General features: G+C 45.9%; 1 protein-coding gene across 1 annotated transcript in view; it reads left to right on the forward strand.

The window, feature by feature from the left end:
- The window catches only part of LOC138452780 (WAP four-disulfide core domain protein 8-like), a 139,537-nt gene extending 125,085 nt beyond the window's left edge, over window positions 1-14,452 (forward strand). The window contains exon 7 of the mRNA XM_069605121.1: window positions 14,329-14,452. Coding sequence (XP_069461222.1) covers window positions 14,329-14,452 — 124 coding nt within the window. The remainder of the gene's footprint in view (window positions 1-14,328) is intronic.
- Window positions 14,453-14,863: the final 411 nt, after the last annotated feature.

Below are 14,863 nucleotides of genomic sequence, written 5' to 3' on the forward strand. Positions count from 1 at the left end.
TGTGTGGGGATGACCAGGCCATTATCCTTTAACAAATTCCCATCCTTTGTTTTAAGATTCCATCGATTCTTCCCAGTACATTCCTTCCAGATCTCAGAGGACTGAGTTTGAATCCGAATGTCTTCCAGGAGAGTGATTGCTTGGGCTACGAAAATTGTATGGGGAAACATCTTTGGGAAGGATCGATCTTCAAGAATTTCGTAGTCGGGACGCCGGGATAAGGCGTCAGCATTTATGTTGTGTGCTCCAGGAACATGATGGATTTGGAACTGGTACTGGGCAAAGAAGAAGGCCCAACGGGCTTGACGACTATTCCTACATTCCAGGGATTGTAGAACTTGAAGGTTCCGATGATCTTTACGGACCTGAACAGGATGTTTAGCTCCCAGGAGTAGATGACGCCACTCTGTGAAGGCTTGATGGATGGCTAGCAGTTCCTTTTCCAGAACAGTATAATGGGTCTCGCTAGGAGTTAGGGTTCGCGAGAGATAAGCGATGGGGTGTTCTAACTTGTCCTCGAATTCCTGCTTTAGGACTGCTCCGATGGCGTAGTTGGAGGCATCCGTCTCCACTAGGAAAGGTCGATCAATGTCAGGTTGAGCCAGGATGGGGGCATGTGTAAACTCCAACTTCAATCGTTGGAATGCCTCGTCTTGGGCTGCTGTCCAGAGGAAGGGAGTAACCTTCTTCAACAATGTAATGATCGGTTGAACTATCTCCGAAAAGGAAGGTATGAATTTCCGGTAGAAGTTGGCAAGCCCCAGGAAGGATTGAATCTGTTTCACAGTAGTTGGAACAGGCCAGGATAATATGGAATTTACTTTTGAGTGGACCATTCCAATTCCTTCTGGACTAAGGACAAATCCGAGATAGTGAACAGTAGAGACATGAAAAAGGCATTTCTCGGGTTTAGCCAGGAGCTTATGTTCACGTAGCCGCTGTAAGACTGCCTCAACATGCTCTTCATGCTTAAGATGGTCCTTAGAGTATATCAGTATATTGTGCAGGTAAACTATGACGAAGAGCAACAGCATATCGGAGAACCCCCGGTCCATAAAACGTTGGAAGACCCCTGGGGCATTGGCGAGTCCGAAGGGCATAACCAGGTATTCAAAGTGACCAAAGGGTGTTCTAAAGACTGTTTTCCATTCGTCACCTTCCTTTATATGGATCAGATGGTAGGCACCTCTGAGATCCAATTCCGTGAAGACTACAGCTCCTCTCACCGCTTCCAGGATATCTGAAATTAAGGGCAATGGGTAGCGTTCCTTGAGGGTGCATTGATTAAGACCACGATGATCAAGACAAGGCCTAAGCTCCTTAGTATCTTTCTTGGGAACGAAAAACAACAAAGCTCCCGCCGGGGATTTGGATGGTCGTATGGTGCCATTTTCTAGGTTAGTATCCAAGTATTCTTGGAGGGCCCTTTTCTCTGGTTCTGATAGGATGAACATCCTTCCAAAGGGAATCACTGCTGAGGGTTCAGTATCAATAGCGCAGTCTTCAAGTCTGTGAGGGAGTAGGGATTGGACTATGACAGTTGAAAACACATCAGTGTAATCCTGATAGGCCCTGGGGCCCTGGATAATATTTGAGACCGTGAATGGGCCTTGCTGGTCTGTCAGCGTACCTTCAGAGGGTCTTGACGAGGAATCCAGGGATAGACAGTGAGACATGCAATGTTCGGAACCAAGAAACCAGGATCTTGCTGCCCAGTTGATGTATGGGTTGTGATTCTGCAACCAGGGCATACCCAGTACCATTGGATAATGGGCAGATTTTATGATGTCAAATTTGATCAGCTCTTGATGATGGTTTATCGAGAGCTGGATCTCTTTGGTTTGCAGGGTTATGGGTCCTGAAGAAAGACGGGACGCTGAACGCACGCTGGAACCCGAGGACCAACGCACAGGGTTATACAAGACCCGAACTGTGCAAAAGAAGACTCCACCGAAGAACGATACGGACACGTTGAACAGTTCGAGATTCGGGATGCCAAGAGTACTTAGATATTGTCAGATGGAAGGAAAAGTTATAAGAGGGAAGGAAGAAGGAACACATTTTTGAGGAGGAAAGGTGTTCACCCCGATTCCAGATGGTCGGACGGAGAGAACGACCAAATCTGCACAGTACCTTACTCCAATGGAGGAAAGCTGGTGCCACGGCCGTTGTTCCTGGTAGTTCCTGCAGACTTACAGTTCCTGCGGCTTCAGTCGTGGGGACAAGAAGGAGGACATCTGGAGCGATCTGCACTACCGAGGGATGAGGCCAGCAGCAGCGAAAAGACAACAATGAATAAAAGGTGCGCTCCTTTAAATCAGGAGAGTGCTCTTCTGATAGCTATCCGGCCCATTACAGCACAGCAGTGATTTTGACCCAGGAGAGGATTCTGACTGAAGAAAGGGTGAGCTGGTTGATCCCACCAGGCTGAAGGGAAGAAGACTCCAGACTGGATCTTCTCTTGTCGTTGAAGGGTAGATAGCTCAGGACTGCAACAGGGCTTCACCAGGACTCGGGGCTGCAGCAGCCGTCTTCTTCTCCGCTTCTCTTTGGTTCTTTGGAGTTCCAGTGGCGACTCTGACTTCTAGCCCAAGAGTCATGCCTTTTATGCCACAATCCCCCATTCACACAGCCTGGCTGTCTAACACTCAGCGGGGGGGTTGTCCAGCCCGGACAACCACCTCAGCCAATCAAAACAAAGTGCGTTTGGGTCTCCAAGGAGACCCTGTGCAGGGGGTGACTACACCCCTCCCTCACATTCACCCCACCTAGACATCCAGATGCCAAAGGAGAGCTTCTGGTCAGAAGCCCCCCAAAGGTCGGTTAACAAAGGAAGCATACCTGTTTTGCTCGCGAAAAGAAAGACCCAAGAAGGATGTTAACAAAAAGAAATGGCGATTAAATCCAACCGGAGCCGAAATAAAAGGTATTTGGGCAAGCGGGTTTAAAGTTTGATGCTACTAAAATAGCCTTGAATGTTACCACGTTATGTACTATATCCAGGGTAGGAAATTTAGGGTAGATACCACTGCCACCAGCCAAGTCTTACTGTTAAGGGAGCGAAACAATTCTCCAAGAGGCACATATGAAAATGGCTATGGATTAACCCTTTCCAATACTCCATATAAGATGGGGTGTACTGGATCCCTGGTAAAAGTGACTATGTAAAGTTAATGGCAACTTTACCCTTTTCTGGGGGACAGTAGTCAGCCCCAGAAAATGGAGTCGATGGGAAGTCTAAGAGACAACCCTTTGTCACTGCACTGAAGGTGCTGTGTAACACACAAAGAGTGGAGCTACTGTAGTGGTGTACTCCAGAGTCCACAATCACAAACATAGTTGGAATACACATGGCAAAACACAGGTAAGAGTGGGGAAAAAGCTCACATTCTTACCAGGTGGAAAAAATAAACTTCAGAAATCCAGCAAAGCTGCTGAGGTACTCACTAGGTAAGGGAAATTAGCCATAGAATGAGAATTCTCCCTAACACTTGCCCCCTCAACCCCCCCGACTAAGGGACAGGAGGATTTAATCCACTCCTGGATGGATCTCATACCTCTAGTCGGTTATAAACATCCTAGAGAGACCATCAGCATTTTGGTGGTGACTTCCTGCTTTGTGCTCTATGGAAAAATCAAACCCTTGCAGGCAGATTGACCATCTGAGTAGTTTTGGGTTTTCCCCTTTCATTTGCATCAGGGTTGGTGGTCAGTCTGAATAATGAAGGTAGAACCATACAAGAATGGCCGAAAACTCTTCAGTGACCACACAATAGCAAAACATTCATATTCTATTGTTGGCCACCTTGTCTCAGGATCCTTTAACTTCCTGCTGATGAAACACATGGGATGTTCCCTACCTTTCTCATCCAGTTCACTAAGGACTGCACCTATACCTATATTGGAAGCATCAGTTTGTACAATGAAGAGATGGCGATAGTCAGGAGCTCTTAGGACTGGAGCTTGACAAAGGCTTTCTTTAGACCTTCAAAGGCTTGGGAGAGGAGATGACATTCAAGGGAGAAGCTATGGTCCCATAGTTCTCAATGAAGTTCTTGTAATACCCAGTGAGAGCTAGGAAGGCTCTCACTTTGGTTTGAGTAGTAGGGGTGGCCCAGTATTGTACAGCTTGTACTTTGCTAGGCAATGGCCTTATTTCATCTCCTCCTACCTCATGTCCAAGGTAGACCACTGTACTCTGACCAATTCGACATTCACTTGCCTTTATGGTCAGATGGGCCTGTTCCAGAGCCTGCAATACATATCCTAAGTGATCAATATGTTCTTTCCATGTAGGGCTGAACCCTGCAATGTCATCCAAGTATGCCATGCAGAAGTCCTCCATCCCATTCAGAACTTGATTGACCATCCTCTGAAACGTAGCAGGTGGATTCTTTAATCCAAAAGGCAATACCTTAAATTGGTAGAGGCCTGCTGGGGTGGAAAATGCAGTTTTCTCCTTGGCATGGTCTGTCAGGGCTATTTGCCAATAGCCTGACGTTAGATCATATGTGCCGACGTACTTGGCTACACCAAGTTTGTCCTCCAGATCATCTGTCCTTGGTAAAGGATGGGCATCAGTCTTAGTGACTGCATTTAGAACTCTATAGTCCACGAAGAATCTCAACTCCTTAGATCCTGCCTTTGGTACAAGCTCAACTGGGCTAGACCATGGGCTAGTAGAGGGCTCTATAATCCCGAGATCAAGCATCTTGTTGACCTCATTCCTTATATAGGTTCTTACATTGTCTGACATTCTGTACCCCCTGCTTTTGACAGGCAAATACTCACCAGTGTGGATATCATGCTGGCCCCCAGGGGTCAAGCCTGGTGAAAGTGAGAACAGGGAGACAATCTGATTTAACAGTAATTTTGCACTCATCCTGCTGGTCAGAGGTGAGACTGGAAGAGAGATTAACTCCTTCCACTTGCTCATCTAAAGGTAAGACTCTGAGGAGGTCAGGCAGAGGTTCACTTTCCTCTTCCTCCTGAGCTGAAGCTAGGAGCAAGGCCCCTATGTCAGGTCTAGAGACATAAGCCTTTAAACGGTTGGTGTGAAAGACTCTAGGAGCGGCCTTAGGATTGCCTAAGTCCACCAGATAGTTCACCTCTACAAGTTTGCCCACAACTTTGAAGGGTCCCATCCATTTGTCCTGCAAAGCCCTCTGCCTTGTGGGGACCATAACAAGAACAAGCTTGTCTTGAGTAAACTCAACCATGTTAGCCTTCTGGTCATGCCAATGTTTGGCCAGAGCTTGACCAGCCTTCAAGTTATCATTTGCCTATGCCATCATGTGTGACATTCTCCTCCGGAGACCTATCACATAGTCAGTCACTCTGACTGGCTTGGGGGAAGGAGCACTTTCCAACCCCTCCTTAATCGGGGCCAATGGACCTCTGACTGGATGGCCATATAGATGTTCGAAGGGACTGTAACCTACTCCCTCCTGAGGGACTTCTCTATATGCAAAGAGAAGGCATGGCAGTAGAAGGTCCCACTTTCTTTTAAGGGGTTCTTCTAAAGCACCTATAATCCTCTTCATAATTCTGTTAAACCTCTCTACCAATCAATTGGTTTGGGGATGGTAGGCAGTAGAGAACTTGTAGGTGACTCCACAGGTTTTCCACACGGCTTTCATGTAGTTGGACATAAAATGTGATCCCCTGTCAGATATCACCTCCTTAGGAAAACCTACTCTGGTAAAAATACCAAGTATGGCCTTAGCCACAGCCGGAGCCGTAACAGTCCTCATAGGTATTGCTTCAGGATACCTAGTGGCATGATCCACTACAACCAGGATAAACCTGTTACCTGAAGATGTGGGCGGATCAAGAGGTCCAACAATGTCAATCTCGACCCTCTCAAAAGGAACACCCACCACTGGGAGAGGTACCAGGGGTGTCACATTCTTGGATCCACTCTTGCCAGACGTTTGGCGAGTGTGGCAGCACCTGCAGAATTTGTCTACTTCTGAGCCCATCTTAGGCCACTAGAAGTAAAGAGAGAGCCTTTCCTTGGTTTTCTTAAAACTTAAGTGACCAGCCAAAGGTATCTCGTGGGCTAACTGCAGAAACTGGAGTCGGTTCACTAGAGGTACTAAAAGTCTTTTGCAGTCTCCAGGGGTTGACTCCATCGGTTCCCTGTAGAAGAGGCCATCTTCCCAGTGCAACCTATACTTTCCAGGTTCAGTCCCATTGAGCTAGGAAGCTGCCTGTAGGCGAAGACCTTCAAGAGTAGGACACTCCCTTGGTCCTCTACTGAAGTCTGCCCTGTTGGGTCCACCTTCTGACAGTAAAGACTGCAGCTCAGGATGGTCAACAGGATCAAGATCTCCAACCAGAGTAAGATCTTCTTCTAGATCTGATTCCTCAGCATCTAGTTGACCCATACAGAGTTGAACCTCACAGTCAGCCTCAGCTGGTGGAGGAGTCACAGATGTGACTTTGGACAATCTTGGAGACGTCCTTCTGAGCACAGGAGTGCTTGCTGGTTTCTTAATGGCAGACTTGGGTTTCCCCCTTGTCTCTTTCTGTCCTGTAATAGCAGTAAGTAGTCCTGTGGACTTGGGGTGATAGTTTCTTCTATCAAATCCCCAGGAGAGTCTCTCAAGGTTCTCTCCCTAGCAGACCTTGTGAGCTCTTGCTTCCTTTTGCTGGGAGTCCTGGGGGTACTGGACACAACTCCAAGAGTTTTAAGGTCATTACCCAACAGGACTCTCCCAGGCACGTTATTTTGCACACTTACAGGTATTCTGACAGTCATGTCATTGCACTGGATGAGAGCTGGTAACTGGGGAAAACATTTGCACAGGGCCTCCAGCTAACTTGATTAGGTGTTTGGGCACCTTAGCAAAATCCTCCACATTGAAAAAACATTCATCAACCACAGTTATGCTAGCTCCAGTGTTTCTGATGGCAGGGGTTTCCTGACCATTCACAAGAACACTATCTTTGTAATACTTTTTAGTATTATCTGGGATTGAGTTATAGACAACTAAGTTCTGTTGTTCCCAAAGACCCAAGGACACTAAAGAAACACTAGCTGAGACTTGCATGTGCTCAGCAGCTAATAACTAAAAGTTTTCACTGGCTATATGTACTTAATCTATCTGGGAGAAGGCTAAGAAGACAGTGTGGTCTCCCGAAGGTTTACCCTTACATCTGGGGTCTCCTTTCACATGGTCAGTTGATCCACAAACAAAGCATTTACCAAATGGTTTATTGAATGAGGGTTTGTTCTAACCTCCATCTGGTTTGGGACCAGAGGGTACACTAGCCTTATTCGGTTTCCCTTGTGGCTTACCCTGGTTATGTTTGGGGCCCTCTTTTGGATTGGAATTATCGGAATTCTCTTTGTTGTCTTTCTTTGGCTGCTTTCCCTCATCCTTCCTCTGAGTTGCCCCGGAATCCTTGTGAGTAGCCCTGTTGGCAACCCACAAGTCAGCAGCCTTAGCTAACTTCTTAGGATATATCTCCTTGGCTGATTCTAAGTGCTGTCTAAGCTCAGGAGAGCAGACATCAAACATAGACTCCAACATTACAAGAGTCCTCAAACCTTCATAAGAGTTCACTTTGTAACCCTTAACCCAACCATCTAAGTTTTTCAAACATTCACACACCCAGGTAGCCCAAAGGGGTACCATCATGTTTTTAGAGGATGCTAAACCTCTTAAGGTACTGGGAAGGGGTATTCCCAAATCTAGCTATTAATGCTAGCTTCACACACTCATAATCCTGTTTATCCTTGTTAGGGAATTCTCTCTTTAGGCTGAATTTCCTAACCTAGTGAGTCCCCCAGCAGCTTTGCTGGATTTCTGCAGTTTGGTTTTTTTCCTCCTGCCAGAGTGAGACTCTTTTTCCTCCCACTCTTGGACATGATTTATGGTATTCCTTTGACTGGTAATGTGTTTTATGGGCTATGGGGTCCTTTACTCCATTGGGTCTCATGTGTTTTTCCTATGTGTGTTACACAGCACCCTCCGTGCAGTAACAGAGGCGTGTCATAGTGACAACCCACCATAGACTCCATACCCTGGGACTGACTACTGTCTCCCAGGGCATGTAAAGTCACCATTGGCTTTACTAGTCCCAAATTATTAACAGAAACCAGTACAAACCATCATATTGTGGACGTACTGGTTGGGGCAATTCGATTGCCCCGGGGTCTGTTAGTCGAGGGGGCACGTCTCCGTCCCCCCTGATCGAGCTTTGGCTGGTGGCAGTGAAAACTACTTTTTATATTCGACCGCGAATATTTCCCTATGGGATTTTCCCATTGTTCGAGGCTACCAACTTTAATTATTTAATTCTCATAGCCTCGAACATACCGCCGGTTTATTCATTTAATATTAATTCGTCGGTTGGTATTTTTTGCCAAGACTCGATTCTAAAATGGCGTTTGCGTTCTCTTCTGTGACTCCAACCCAAGTCGAGCCCTTTGTTCCACTTTTTGGCGGCCTTCTCCACAGAAGCCTCCAAAAGTGGTGCCACTCTGTCTGGGTACCACAGCGGGTTGTGGGAGAGGGTTTAGTCACCCTGGACTGAGTTACCTTGGTAACTCAAGTCGCACTCTTGTGTGATTGGCCCAAGTGGTGAGCCGGCCGGCTCACCACTTAGCATGTTTGAGTGACAGCTAGGCTGAGTGAATGCGGGTTTTCTGCATAAAAGCAGGGCTTTGGGGACTGGAACTTCAGAAGTCGCCACAGGACCTGAGAATTTGACGAGGGAGAAGGTGAGCCGACCTACCACGACGACACCACCGGCGGAGCCCTGCAGAACCGACTCACCACTTCCCGACGACAGAGAAGATCGCCCGGCTGGAGAGGCTTCTTCCCCTGACTGGTGGGCACAACCAGTTTACCTTCCTTTCTTCGCACCCCAGCCCGGTTTGTGGTCGAACTACCCGTGCCAAGCACCCCGGCAGCCAGATAGCCACTCACCACTGAACCGCGAATCACCGGACCGCTCCTTGTACCTGAGAAACTCTGCGGCTGGTTTCTTCCCTGGCAGTGCAACGGACGTCTGTCTTCCTCCACGACGAGATCCTCTCTTACCCCGGACGAAGCACCGACTTGCATCCGCTGCCAGGAACAACTGCCACCGCTGGAGCGTTCTCACCACTTTAAGGTACCGCGTCCGCCAGGCCTCCCTTTCTAAAGATTGCTACAAGGTAATAATAACCCCTTAACCTTCTGAACTGGGCTGGCCGCCTTGACCCTCTAACTGGTCCCTTTCTTTGGTCCAACTCCTTTTTGAACCTTTACAATACTCTTGTGCACTGCAACCGTGTGACCTTGGACACATTTCGTTTGGATCCTATGAAAGTGGATCCAGCCTCTTGAACTCTAACTTCACAGTTTTACTTTGCCTTCCTCTCTTGTTATGTTCTGATAAAAGTGTTGGGATCTGTTTCAACTTGTTCTCTGCTCTTCTCTCCCTTTTTAAAACAAACTATTAGAGTGCCATCTACGTTAAGCGCTCACCGCTGTCTGAAAATAAGTGGGGCTTTACTTAAGACTTGTCTAATATTCTTTTAAGGGAGTGTATATCTTTTAGTGACCGTGTTTTTGAATTGCTTATTGTTAGTGCCTGTGTGTTTTTCTAGATGTGGTTTTAAATAAATAATGATATCTCTTTTACACCAAGCCCTGGTCAGTGTTTACTTGTTCTACTGTGTTCTCTTGACCTATTGTGAATACTCTGTATACTGCCTAACTCTTCTTGAGGGAAGTCTGACTGCTCAGCCACAGCTACCAAGTGAATCTGTGTGGTACAGACTGCTACCATGTGGGTTTACTGCCAAACACCTGTAGTCCTAAATCTTTTGCAGTGGTCCCAGAGGGAACTGCACAGGTTTCTGCCTAACAATCCTCCTCCCCCAACTCCATTACAGCATCACTTGCAACAGGGGGAAGCCTAGAGAAAAGCCAAGGAATCAACTGATTGCCTGAGATACCCTGAATCCCATGATTGTACTCAAACATTGCTAACCAATCCAAAACATCACGTTTAGTCTCATACATACCAATCATTTCCTTTGGCATACAGGGTCTCTTAGAGCTGGAAGACCTATATGACTCTGGGAGAGAAACATTTTCCAAAGACAATTTCTTCATTTCTAGAGCATGAGCCATCTCCATTTCTCTGAGCCTTAATTCTTGATGTTTCATGGCAGTGTGTGCTTCAATACGTTCCACTTCTAATTCAAGTCTTATTTTCTCTAGTGCAATAAACTCAGGAGTGAGTGTAGGACCCGTGGGGGTCCCTGTGGACAGAGGTTGTGGTTGCTGAGCAGGCAAGGGGTTGGTAGGAACTCCAAACAAAGGGTTATCTACTTCAACACTCTCAGAATCAGAAACATCAGTATCCACATTTGCTGGAGGGGTAGGTCCTTCTGACCCACTCTCCAGACTTTGTTTTCCCAATAACTTAGCAACCAGTTCAGATTTTTTTCCTTTACCAGAGAGACTCCTCTCCCTACACATGGTTCTCAAAACCTCATCAGTGTAGTTTAAGAGACCCTCCTCCATGTAGCTTTCCATATTTGACACGATTTCTCAGTTAATAGAATTAGTGGTGTTTAGCCTTGTGGTTAGTTGACCCAAAAGCAATAGCAGCACTCTAAGTGTAATCACTATACTTCCAAATCCTCACAGCTGTACACCAGTGTTAGGCAGAATCCTGTGCAGTGCCCTTAGGGACCACTACACACAATTAAGGCTACAAGTGGCAATACAAATTCACCTTTGGTACAATCCTGTACTACACTGTTAAAGTGGTAGCAGTAGTGGGGAAGCAAGACTTATCTCAAGAGTAAATGAGCAGTAGTAGAGATTACACAAAGGACCAACATTACTGTGACTCAATCAAACACTGACTCAAGGTTTCAGGTAAAAAATATAAGTACATTTATTTTAAACCATCTGTTCATAAAACACTTCACTTCTATAAATTCAAAACCACACGTAAAATACACTACACACAACCAATTCCACTTGTTCCAGTAAATTCAAGGTAAGTACATTAGGATTTGACAGACCGGTGTTGCGATACTAGCGCGTATCCGCGAATAGAAATGCTCACAAAAGTTAAAACACACTTGGTACTTTAGAATTTCAAACAAGGGAAAATCGGATAAAATCACAGGCAATACTTTTGTCAAGGCAAGGGAATCGAAGGACTTGTTCAAAGATACAGATTAAAGTCAATAGGCCTGCGCCAGTGTCAATGGAGCAGATGCTCAGTTGCTGAGGATCACACGTTGAACAGTTCGAGATTCGAGATGCCAAGAGTACTTAGATATTGTCAGATGGAAGGAAAAGTTATAAGAGGGAAGGAAGAAGGAACAAATCTTCGAAGAGGAAAAGGGTTCACCCCGATTCCGGATGGTCGGACAGAGAGAACGATCAAATGTGCACAGTACCTTACTCCGTTGGAGGAAAGCTGGTGCCACAGCAGTTGTTCCTGGTAGTTCCTGCAGACTCATGGTTTCTGTGGCTTCAGTCATGGGGACAAGAAGGAGGACGTCTGGAGTGATCTGCACTACCTAAGGGTGAGGCCAGCAGCAGCGAAAAGACAACAATGAATAAAAGGTGCGGTCCTTTAAATCAGGAGAGGGCTTTTCTGATGGCTATCCGGACCACTACAGCACAGCAGTGATTTCGACCCAAGAGAGGATTCTCTGACTGAAGAAAGGGTGAGCTGGTTGATCCCACCAGGCTCAAGGGAAGAAGACTCCGGACGGGAAGGGTAGATAGCTCAGGACTGCAGCAGGGCTTCACCGGGACTCTGGGTTGCAGCAGCCGTTTTCTTCTCCGCTTCTCTTCGGTTCTTTGCAGTTCCAGTGGCGACTCTGACTTCTAGCCCAAAAGTCCTGCCTTTAATGCCAAAATCCCCCATTCACACAGCCTGGCTCTCAGTCACCCAGCAGGGGGTTGTTCAGCCCGGACAACCACCTCAGCCAATCAACACAAAGTGCGACTTGGGTCTCCAAGGAGACCCTGTGCCTGGGGTGAGTACACCCCTCCCTCACATTCAGCCCACCTAGACATCCAGACACCAAAGGAGGGCTTCTGGTCAGAAGCCCGCCACCAAAGGTCGGAGAACAAAGGAGGCAAACCTGGTTTGCTGCGCAAAGAAAGACCCAATAATTAACAAAAAGAAATGGTGATTAAACCCAACCGGAGCCAAAATAAAAAGTATTTGGGCAAGTGGGTTTAAAGTTAGAGCCTACTAAAACAGCCTACAATTTTACCACGTTATGTAATATAACCGCGTTAGGAAAATTAGGGTAGATACTGCCACCAGCCAAGTCTTACTGTTACGGGAGCAAAACAATGCTCCAAGAGGAACAGATAAAAAGGGCTAAGGATTAACCCTTTGCAATACTCCATATAAAATGGGGTGTACTGGATCCGTGGTAAAAGTGACTATGTAAAGTTAAAGGCAATTTTACCCTTTTCTGGGGGACAGTAGTCAGCCCCATAAAATGGAGTCGGTGGGAAGTCTAAGAGACAACCCTGTGTCACTACACTGAAGGTGCTCTGTAACACAGAGTGGAGCTATTGAAGTGGTGTACTCCAGAGTCCACAATCACAAAAACAGTTCAAATACACATGGCAAAAAACAGGTAAGAGTGAGAGAAGCCAAGACGCCAGTATGCCGAACAAGACCCTGGGAGTCCCGCTGGATGGTGAATGCAGGCCGAAAGCTCTGCGGAAGGTGGGCAGCAGGCGCTGTCGGAAGGCAAAGGCGAAAATACGCACAGCATAGAAACTACGCATAGCAGCTGGCGAGTGCTCAGTGGCACGCAGTGGCGCGCCCGGCTATCTGGCTTTCCCTCAGGAATTGGCAAGCTCGGGTAAGGGTTAGCGACACTTACAATACCCGGGGCGCTCGAAGAACACTGTGAATAGAATAACGGTACAATGAAACAAGTGAAAGTAACTTATTGAACTGAATGACACGAGGCAAGTTACTTCTATTGAATACCAAATTGAATGAAACAAGTGAAAGTAACTTACTGAACTGAATTAAACGAGGCAAGTTACCTATGATATGATATGATAGTTTATTTATATAGCACCTATACACAATGTGTTTCAAAGCACTTCAAGGCAAGGGAGGGAACAAGGGAAAATACCTTGACATTCTTAAAGGCCATGAACAGTAAGGATGTGAATTTAACTATCATACTCAGCCTCACAACATTTTAGAGAGCAAGAGCTAAGACATAGATAAGGAAGGGAGGGGGAGAGTGGAAAGGAAATGGAAACAGACAGTCGACTACCGTACTAGGCCTGACGTCATTTCTGGTAGAGCCGGAGAAAAATAAAAGGTGAGGGAGAGGGGTGCAGAAAGGGAGGGGAGGAACAAAACAAGCGACTATTGTGCTAGGCCTGACAACATTTCAGATAGTGCTGGAGGGGGGTGGAGGGGCGGGGACAAATAAGGGGAGGGGGTAGGAGACAGGCGCGGTTGCTATCATACTAGGTCCAAGGATAATTCTGATAGAGTAAGTGCATATAAGAAAGTAAGGGGAGGAGGGGAGGAGATAGGAAAAGGGAGAAAGGGAGAGGAGTAAAGAACCTAGAGCAAGCAGTCAAAAAGAGTGGAGAAGCAAGATGGGAGAGTGAATACAATTGCAGAAGTCAGTAGTAACACATAATGTTGCAAGACAGGATACAAGATGAAGATGGGAACAGCATGATTCAGGGCCACCATGAGAAAGGATGACTCACCCCTATTGAATACCGAATTGAATGAAACAAGTGAAAGTAACTTATTGAACTGAATGACACGAGGCAAGTTACTTCTATTGAATACCGAATTGAATGAAACAAGTGAAAGTAACTTATTGAACTGAATGACATGAGGCAAGTTACTTCTATTGAATGGTTGCCAGTCATTTGGTCGAAAAAAATTGGTCGACCAGACAAACGGTCGAACCAATTTGATCGAAAACCAAATGGTCGAATATTTTGTTTTTTTTATTTTAACCCTTTTTTTTTTTTTTTTTGGGGGGGTCCCCTCCCCAACCCCCTTTTTTTCTCTAAAAACCCCTTTTTTAACTAAACGAAAACCCAAAAAATAAATATATAAATAAAAAAAAAAATTCAACCATTTGGTTTTCGACCAAATTGCGTCGACCAAATTGCAGTCGACCAGTTTTTTTTCGACGAGTTGACTGGACACCCTATTGAATACCGCATTGAAGGAAACAAGTAAGGAGACATTTATTTGAACACTGAATTGAAAGAAACAAGCAAAGGTATACTTTATTAAGTGACAGTCACATTTATAAGTGAAAGCAACATCTTTGGCAAACAGAATTACTCATCTGAATGAAAAACGTTTGAATAAAGTAGGACCAAGATTAAGAAACAACATATGTGAGAAAGTTGTGAAGCTGTGGTTTGAGAAACGGGCTGTTGATCGCAATATTGAACTCTGAAAGAAACCTGGAAGGTCTTGGTTGCGTGACTGTGTAGTTTAAACCTGCACCTAGACCAGAGAACATATCCATGCCAACGAGGAAGCTTACTTTGATGAAAGCAGAAAAGCAGCTGATGATGAACATCAAACCTGGGGAAGGAATCCCCGAGGTATAAATAATTGAGAACGTTCAGTTGAAAGACAAAGCTACACAGTATTTCTCTTTGTATTTACTTCATGCTTAGGGAAGGGAACTCTAAGTATTAGTGCCTTGAAAGTGTTTTACCCTGGAACTGTGTTGAACTTGGGGAAGGGCACCCCAACCTTTACAAAGGTATAAAACTGTATTGATCTAATATTCAAGGAAAAAAAATGTAACCCTGTGGTGAACTTATTGACATTTGGGAAAGGAAGCTCAGAACTTTATGTT

The sequence above is a fragment of the Ambystoma mexicanum genome, chromosome 4p, assembly GCF_040938575.1.
Source record: "Ambystoma mexicanum isolate Mex_15411 chromosome 4p, UKY_AmexF1_1, whole genome shotgun sequence".
Classification (NCBI taxonomy): Eukaryota; Metazoa; Chordata; class Amphibia; order Caudata; family Ambystomatidae; genus Ambystoma; species Ambystoma mexicanum.